Below are 9,793 nucleotides of genomic sequence, written 5' to 3'. Positions count from 1 at the left end.
TTTGTCGCAAACTTGGATGCTGGAAGTCTGACTGAGGACGCGGCCCAGGTGGTTACCATGGTAACCAAGGATGCAGGGTTTATCGGATCATCTAACATGAATTATGACTCTGCCAGAAACCAGACGGAGGCCACTCTGAAAAGGTAGCCGTTAGCCTAGCTTTTTCCCGATATTCATTTAGTTGCTTTTTCTTTTATTAGAAATGGTAACACCACTGGTGCTCTCTCACCCTGTACATTTGCGATGCCACTGTCATTTTCACACATTACATTTACACATGCCATACACTGACCAAATCTTGTGCTGTTCTTACAGTGTGGCGTTATCATTGGATGACATGGACAGGCGATGGCTCGGGACACCCATCGATGAGCTGAACAGAATGCCCCAGTGCGCTCCTCCTCTGTCTCACCTGAAGCCGGTGCCTAATCATACTATCACAGTCAGGGTGAGTTAATCTACCGTCATTGTGTTTATCAGGGATTTGAGTGCTGTTATTGTACAAAAAAAACTAAAAAATGAATAACAAGAGGGACAGCATGTGTTTATTAAAGGAACTGGACAGCTGAATGAAAATTATCAATTGCATTTGTGACAAAACTGTTGTGAGGATTATTTCCTCACATTATTATTATATGTTATATATTATATACAATATATAATATATTATATTATTATTATAATTGTTTAAGAGTAGTTCAAGAATTATAATTAAAGATAAATAACACAATAATCACTGTCATTCTCTAAGGAATGGTCGAAATGAGGGAAAGGGAGGAAGGAAGGGTAGGCAGGAGGAAAAATGCTGACCCACATTCAAACATGGTAGATTTCATCAGCCATTAGCCTTCTGCCCTCAATGAACTGTAACCATAGTAATGATATGTATTTACCCTTTGGAAACGCAGGCAATGTGTGGGTGGGTTTACATCCCTGTAACACAGTTTCTGCATGTTATCCTGGAATGCTGCTTCCTCTCATTTTAAAATCTTAGTGGAGGATACCGGGTGCATCTGATCGGTGTCAATAAAGTTGGGCCGTGTCCTCCCTCCGGTCCTTTGTGTGAATATAGCTTTTGATTCCTCCCCTTTCTCGACGTAGAAACAACTTCTGATTCTAACAAGTTGTTTGTGTTATTTTTACACCGTGCGATGACAAAAAAAAACGAAATAGTTTTAGTTGGCTATGATTTTAAAGGAAGAGACATACGTGACTGAGTGAGTGAGTGAGTGCTCGAGAATGTAGGCTTTGTTCATGCCTCTGTCTCTTAAGATGAAGTCAGGAAGAATCGGGGTGGGCAGAGTGAAGTCATCCTGCAGCCCCTCAGGGCCTCCTGTCAGTAAAGCTCCAATCAGATGACGTCCTCAACTTCCAGTCCCAAAGGAGCGCTGTCAGTGCTGTGTGGCTCCAGCCCCTTCCTGCACAAGCACTTAATCACTGGAATTGATTTTAGCTATTGAGTTTCTAATTGAAGACAATTAAGTGTTAAAATGGGAGGGGCAAGGGATGTTTATGGTTGTTTAGTCAGCCGCCTACACTGGAATGCGTTCGTTTGAAATTGACTCGTTGGAAAGGTGAGAATCCAGCTTCTACAGAAAGGAATTTTATGTTGACATTTCAAGTACAAAATCAGGTGTTTTTAAACTTTGGAAGCAAATGGAGAAGAGTCAACAAAGTCAACACCATTCCGCAAATGTGGTTCACTGAGATGACATTTAGTGACTATGTCCCATTTTTATTTCGGTATTAACAGACAGACCTCCTCAGGGAGGGAGAACTCCCCGTCCCCTACCCTTCGAAGTTCAAGGATGCCTGGGACGACATGTCTGTTAAGATGCCCTGCTCCGAAAAGAACCTCTTTCCAATGGAGACGGAGGTATGCAAGAGATGAGGGATGCACCGATACCACTTCTCATGATGATGACTCGTGAAAATCCTTGGATACCTAAAACCAAAACCAACGTGACATGTGGTTGCATGGAGTTCTTTTTTATGTTTTTCTTTTTGTTTTTTGTTGTTTGATTTTTGATAATTTTACTCAAAAAAGCAGGGTATGAATTGGTAACTAAACATAATACAAACACACAGGGGACTTGAAAATCAGTGGTTTGCTATTATTGGAACTGAAAATGTTTGTGTTCCTTTCAGTACAATGTCCATCTTAAGTGTAAGATATTTGCCCTTGATCTTTTACTTTGTCCAGGACGGAGGTGGTATCCAGAGTCGCTGGGAGCTGATCCACACCGCCTTGGAGGGAGAGTTCAAAAGTTCCCTAGATGTCAGGGTGAGGACTTGGTTTGGTTGAAATGGGAGGAGATTAACTCGGTGTTGTATGTTATTATATGAATTGCGTAGGACTGTTATCAGGGGATGAATCTCGTCTTTGAAAAAAGAAATTCAACTGTTTTGAGTGAGTTTTGTTTTCTAGTCGGTCAAACCAGCGAATAAAAATGTGATTACTTGAAACTCCCACCGGATGGCAGAGTTTACAAGACACATGGCTTCCAAGTACAGAGCTGAAAGGAAGAACTTGCTTGTACCGAACATGAATTCCCTTCTTTTTTGTATTTAACACATGAACCCCCATATGACTTCACTCAAAATTCTCCTTTCTTAATGATCTTTTCCTTCTCTGATCTTTGCGCGCAGGATGCGATCCTGCGTTACAACACAGCCCATGCAAAGAGATGGGACTTCACTGCCCTGAACCTTCTGTGCACAGAGGTAAGCTCTACAAATATCTATTTTACTAGTTTTCTCGAAAAGTTTAATGTCATTTCAAAATTTAGATATATTAAGCGATAGTCACGATGTTTATTTTTCATCTTATTTTAAACTTAACGGCTCTATTGGTGGCAGTAAGCAGTACACATTATAATTATTAATTGGTCTATAGCGGGAAGATGACTTGGAAGCAAATTAAATGCAATTCTGAACCCTATATATTATGGTTCTATTTCCTGTTGACTCTCATTTTAAGATCATTATAGGGTAAGGTGTTAGCGTTTACACTTTGTCATGTTAAACATCTGCGGACAAAAGGGAACATTTAAAAAAAATAATCCAAGCATTACAAGTATGCAATAATCTATTTATGTTGTTCATGTTGCTGTTTGTTTTCTTCTTATATATTTATTATTGTTTCATGATGGACTTAAAAACCCTTCGGTAACATTTGACATTTAGCGACAGATAGCGCCCCCTAAAGGAAGCAGTAGAAACTATACCACCATTACCATCACCAAACTTGAACGCTTCTCTTCCAAAATCCATTCCTATAGTTTTGTATCTCTAACTGTAGTGGATTACAGTTAGCCCAATCTCTCGTAATTTCATTATAAAATGTCGTTACATGTTGCACCTCAACCTAATAGGCTATTGAATAAATAAACGAGCCACGCATGAAGGACGATGTCATCTGGGACCAGAAAGAACACCAGCTGGTTTCCGATTCAGCTCCCCATGTGTCATGTCACTGTCCCCATCTTGTTGTTGCCACATGTGTACAGCGCTTCACAACCGTCACATAACGTAGCAGACACCACTCCACACCACACCACAGTGAATAATTCTGCATTATTATTATATATATAAAAATATATAATAACTGTCAGACCACAATACCAAACTTTACAAATACGTTTTTTTGAATGTAACTGACCTCAGTTTCCCATGATGATAATCCATTTAACAACATAATTATTTTTAAAATGGCACAGCTAATTTAGAGTACTTTTTTTAACTCTTATTTTCGCATATTTAGCAGGTGTGCTGCAAAGTAAGCACTTTCAGAGGCAAAAAAAAGTTTGAATTAGAATTAATCAATTTATTGTATGAAATTAGTAATTAACTCGACTCTAACTCTTTATGCTTTTCCATTTGTAATAGTCTATTTCTACAGTCAGAGGTTGGAGAAACTCTTAAATATGTATTTGTGAATTGCAGCCAGTTATGTGTATCACGTCGTGTTAGGTTACCTGCTCCATGACTTGTCTTCAGTCATGGAGCTATAGACGGACGCACGCTAACGCACGCAGCGTTCTTTACTCTGCTGTTTGGCTGCGGCCCACCAGGGTGGATCCTCCCCTCCTGGTACCTCTGATATTCATCCAGTCAGGATGGAAGGGTACACAGCGCAGCAGCAGCTGTTGTGGCTGAACCAAGGGAATGCCTATCTCCCGTTCTCCGTCTCGCTCCTTCCTCGTCTATCCTTAACACTCACGCTCTTCTATTTACAAAGCCTCAGACTGTAATTAGTCGCCAGTGATCAAAACATTTTCACTTAGTCCCCTGTGGGAATTTCGTACTTGTCAGTCTGCATTTTGTTTCAGAAAATATGTTTGGAAATGTTTATTCTATATTAGAATATATACCTTGCGCATACACTAAAAACCACTCTCTTTACTCACACACCACTCCATTTCCTGGATATTTTTTTTTTCTCTTTTATTTTTCAACAATAACACTTACACTTTTGTTTTGTGTTAACATAACATATGAGACTGAATTGTGACTTCACTTCCCTTCTCCTGGCTCAAGCTACACCTTTTCACATCGACGATATTTGTCTGGAGGCACAATATATGCGGGCAGTCTAGTTTCATGAGTCCCACTCATGAATTGAATAGCAAATCAATTCCCGTGAGAAACCTTATTGAGTGACATTGTGGTAATATTTATTTATAACAATCTTGTCAATGTAGGTTCAACAGTAGGTCAAAGCCATGAAGCACAAGGCGATTGTTCTAATACAGCTCTTTAAAACCAGTATAATCCAGCGCTCGATGCTTATTACATGCTCACAGATTGATAGAACAGCCTGGTCCTCATCCCTCCTCTTTACTAATTGGGCATCCAAATTCAAACTCTCGTGCAAGCGGTCCTTTTCTTTCCCTTTTAAACAATTTCTTTGAGTAGGGCAGAGAGTTTGGTAGATCAATAGCTGCCGGAGCCATTTTACAGCTCAATCCAATTTAATTAAAAGGGCCTATTAAATCTATAAGGATGCTAAGTAAGGCCATCAGGATAAACAGGCCCTCCCTGTGCTGAATCCGTTGCAGTGGTGTTGCATTCGGGGCAGAAGACGTCTGGTCAAGGTTGAAATCACAAAAGTAAAAAGTGGAAGCTTGTTATCAAATCTCCTTTGCAGTGGATTTGATTATAATAAAGTACTATTTTTAAGTGCTTATTTGGTGGTCGATTATCCTATTGATTAATTAATAAATACAATCAGTGCAATGGTATTGCTGACATACCCTTCAGTTCATTTTATTTTCTGTGCTCCTATTCTATTTTCTCTACATTTGTAGTTTTAATATTTGACCCTTTTCCCCCCAGCCAAACAGAGTTTATAAAAGCGAGAGCAGCATTTATGCAGAACTATGCACCGATTTTCATCAGGTGCATAGCCACTAGGCCACTGATTGACACTGCAAATGTATTGGCTCTAGAAAAAAGGAAAATACCAATTAGAACTCGTCTGTAAATTGTCTTTCTGTCTCCACCCCTCCAAATGAAAGTGTCACAATGCCACTCTAATAAATTTTGGAAGCCTAAGCAGTTGCTGAAAATATGAGTAATGGAGAAATGCAGAACACACACATTTAATTTCACAAAGACAAGACTCAGTTGAGGTTTTTCAAGCTTGCTGTGACACAGTGAATTAATGTTTGCAATTGAAAAGTTAATTTTAGAATGCAACATTTTTAAATAAAAGGATCAGACTGCAATATACCATGAGTCAAAGATGCTCTGTCAATTCTTTATCCATCTATTATTCATTCTTTATTTTACAGTTGTAAATCTAGGCTCCATCTGCTGACTCAGTTTGCTCCTTTATCAATCTGCTCTTGTATCGATGAGCTTCATCTACTGTGTGCATGGGCGTTTCCTCACATATGTGTATGATTCTTGTGGCTAGTTGTATTAGCCCCGATCCAACCCATCACCTTCAGCCATCCATTTCTCCCAGAGGGGCACTTTATGATGTCTGCCAGCTCATTACTCCTGACAGCATTTAGTCAGACCTGCTCCTCAGCTATATAAATGCCTGCGGCCAAATTACCCCCTAGACTTCCTGTTTGAAACCATGCAGCCCTGCCTTGCTCTCCCACTCCAGGATTGGTCATTTGCATTTGTTACAGAAGGTCCATTTAATCAGGCCAGCTCCCCCGCTAACCTTAATGGAAAAAGCCAAGTGATAGATGTCGCTACACTCATGGCCAATACGCTCATAAGTGATTGCGTTGTAAATCTAGGTGTATGATAGAATAACTGTGTGTTTATTTTAAAGGGAATTACAGATGGGTGCTGAGGTAAGCTGCGGGCTGCAGTATGGACGCTCCAGCCGCAGCAGATTTGCTCAGAGATTAATGGCGGTTCAGTCCGCAACAAATTTTGTGCCGGAGCCGGCTCTGCTGCAGTTTTCTATTTTTTATTTTTTATTTTGTCATTGCGTAATTAGTATTTACCAGTCTATAGTAAAAGATGTAACTATTGCTTGTGCCATAAACTAGGACAAGTATACATGTGGAAGCCTAGCTTGATCGTTCCAAAATGAAATAAAACACTTAATTGCAGGCCATCACCAAAACAAACTTCAGGTCAAGTCTTCAAATGGCTTACCGCACATCAGGAAGGCATCAACATTTGCCTGCCCGCTACTAGAATTTTTGGAGTTGAGTGCGGTAGTAATTGAGAAATTGAGCACCTTTCCTCTGATGCATTGTTGCAACAGAAGGATTTCATCTTAAGTTAACTAATGGTGTATTCCAGGATAGTGGAACCACATCTACACTCATCTGTCACCTCTGCCTTCATCTAAATCTTCATTTCCCTCAGAAATGGAGAATTAGTAAAAACTGAAATTTGACGACTTTAAGAATTTACTTTCTGGTGGGGATAGAGGAAATAAAAAAACCCAGAGTCAAATATCAGGATATATTGACAGCTTTTTTTGTTTGATAATTATTATATTTTTGCAAAATAAACCTGTACCTCAGCTCACCTGGATGAAAACCTCAGTTGAGATGCGTTTTGGTCACCCATCTAAACAATATTAACAGAATGAATACCAAGTTTTCTACAAATTAGGTCAAAACAAAGTCTTTTCTCTATTGTGTTGGGAATACTGGCGACCGGTGGTGCTGTTTCTAATATGAAACGTCAATTAGATCTCCAAACCTCTCCCTTTCTCTGGTGTTTGACCCTCCAGAGCAAATGGTTATTGCCACATTCTCACCCGTAAACCAGTGTTGTGAGAATAAACTTTAACATGAAGCAATATAGAAGGGTCATGAAACAATTCATGTTGAATGACCCGGACCTTTCAACGGGGCAAGTTGACCATCCACGCATATATACTTTTCACTTTTGACTTCACATTTAGTTCTCGCGTCAGCTTTAGAACATACTGGACATTGTGCTCTCCTTTTGTTTCCATGTAAAGATTCCAGTTACTGATCAGTCACTGATGCTAAAATCATAGTCATGTTAGCATTCAACTCCACAAGTGTCCCATTAACGATTACTTGAATTGTACTTTAATAATACTCCCTGGCTTTCTCCCTATCCTCTCTTTTTTATTTTTATTTATTTATTTATTTATTTATTTATTTATTTATTTATTTATTTATTTATTTATGTTTTTGCTCTCTTCCAGTATCTTGAGCATTGTGAGGCGCAGCACCTGTTTGAAGTCATCCTCCCGGCCATGGTGACTTTGGCACTCAACGCTCCTCGCATCTGTACATCGGTAGGTGCCCCATCTTGTTTGTTTTGTTTTTTTTAGAGAAAGAAGGGTTGATTGAGGAGAAGTTTCGAGGAATATTTAAAAAGTGACCGCGTCCGTGCATGAGTAGCAGAGGATCTAAAGCCGTAGCATGTAAGTAATGAAGGACAATCTGCTATCTGTAGCAGGAGGCGCTTCATTAGATCTTCCAATCGAACTTCTAAGGAAGCAGCTTCGTTAGAAGGAATGAAGGGATGGGATGGGGGTCCTTTCCCACATCTTGTCATCTGTTGGACGGGCAGCGCCTGATTACTAACCTTTTCCTCACAGTTTTGCTCTCAATTATTACAACATTTAGTTGACATTCATTCATATTTTATGGAAATGTTAATTTCAAGACTAGTATATAGTGTTTCACTGAAATTGCATTTAACTAAGCACCATAACGTTCAACCATGATCATAACACTCTCAGCTTGACACTGACATAATATAAATGTATTTTTTAATTAATATGTAGTTCACACATGTTTATAGTAGTGTGTTGTACTAAGTATGTTTTGGAGAACTGCCCTATACCTACTGTTAAACTGAATCTGTGATAGAGTTATGTGATATTTGTTTTTGACAAAGTTTGATGTATCAATTTAAACCTTTTGCCGGGCCAGTAATTTTACTCTTTGTTAATAACCCCTCGCTTGTAGTGCATAGAAACATGGAGAGAAAACTTGTAATGACACAACACATACATTTGTTGACAGAAAAACAATCTGAAAAAAGATTTGTGAGTGTCTTTTTAAGACTTTTTAACTCATTGTCGAACTTGTAGCTGAGTTTATGCCAAAAGAAGGGTTTCATATATTAGCGGTAGTTTATTTAGGTTCTAAAAAAAGGCAAAAATGAACATATAGCAAAACCACAAAAGACTCAATATTCCAAAGGGTTAAGGATCATACTATGTCTGAATGGTGTCCGATATCCAATATTTAATTGTGGCAGATTGTTCATGGGCCTGTTTAGAAGTCCTATGGGTACCTGACAGCTTTTCAGTAAAGACAAAGAGAGAATATAAATAGAACAAGCACACAGATAGTGAAAATGCACCAATTTTGAGAAAACTTAATGTATTTATTTTATGTTAGATTGGTTTTGGAGTAGTTTTCATTGATACTTATTCAGGTTTTGGTCTTCAGAGAATTTTTGTCTCCCAAACAACATTCAAACTTCATTTCCATGTGGTTCGCAAATGAGATTCTACAGTATTAAAACACATTAACATGTCTACTTTATTCATACCTTGTCGCTGCAGCTGGGTCAGGGGGTTGTGTGGGCAATGCATTATGGGCATTGAAGTTTGAAGTGAACACTGACTCTGTAGAAAGTGTACTCCAATACTTTTGGGGAAAAAATTAATGGACCAAGTAATTTCGCCGCAAAAAGGCTCCTTAACATACTATAGATGGATATTGATTAATTTTGAATGAATAGCTTGAGTTAAAGTGATTTTTGGAGGGCTTATAGGGGGTTTCTTTGGCACTGAATAGTGGAATGGTGCGTTGGCCTTGGTTTATTGTTTGTGGTGAAATAAATAATAATAGAAATGGCCGCAGTCTTTTGTTAGACCCTTTAAATGTCATACCAATTTGTCTTCATTCTTGTTTTCTATTATCTATCATAGATATTGACAAAGAAGGCCAAGATCAACATTCCTCGAATTACATTTTGTCTTTCAGAACTATAACATTTTATCTAATAATGTTGATTAATATGCCAAGTTGGTGCACACAGTTTTCCACATTGTAGAAATAAACCACAGCCTTGGGGTAGAAGGTTATTGTACCAGTGTGTCTTATCTGTGCTATTAACTTAACTCCATTTGTTGTGGTTGTATAATGAAGGATCCTGGTGGGCCCTTGTTTGCTTGTCGGTATTTAGCCGCCAAGCTAATGTTTATGTGTGTGTTATTAGAGCTGGTATTGATCAGCCATCAGGCCGGCCTTGGGAGGCTCTTTAGCCATAATCAGTGGAGATGGATGGGCCTACTGGGTCTGACTGAGCCGGACTG

The 9,793-nt window shown here is 38.9% G+C and overlaps 1 protein-coding gene across 1 annotated transcript in view; it reads left to right on the top strand.

Annotated features, from left to right (window-relative positions):
* The window catches only part of parga (poly (ADP-ribose) glycohydrolase a), a 34,554-nt gene that overhangs the window by 836 nt on the left and 23,925 nt on the right, over positions 1-9,793 (top strand). The window contains exons 2-7 of the mRNA XM_080017257.1: positions 1-143; positions 316-448; positions 1,754-1,876; positions 2,204-2,284; positions 2,650-2,724; positions 7,661-7,753. The exon at positions 1-143 is cut by the window's left edge and continues 505 nt beyond it. Of these exons, the coding sequence (XP_079873383.1) occupies positions 1-143; positions 316-448; positions 1,754-1,876; positions 2,204-2,284; positions 2,650-2,724; positions 7,661-7,753 (648 nt within the window). The remainder of the gene's footprint in view (positions 144-315; positions 449-1,753; positions 1,877-2,203; positions 2,285-2,649; positions 2,725-7,660; positions 7,754-9,793) is intronic.

This window comes from Zeus faber (assembly GCF_960531495.2).
Source record: "Zeus faber genome assembly, chromosome: 16".
In the NCBI taxonomy this organism is placed as follows: domain Eukaryota; kingdom Metazoa; phylum Chordata; class Actinopteri; order Zeiformes; family Zeidae; genus Zeus; species Zeus faber.
The sequence above is the reverse complement of the archived record's forward strand: the minus strand, read 5'-3'. Positions and strand labels throughout refer to the sequence as shown.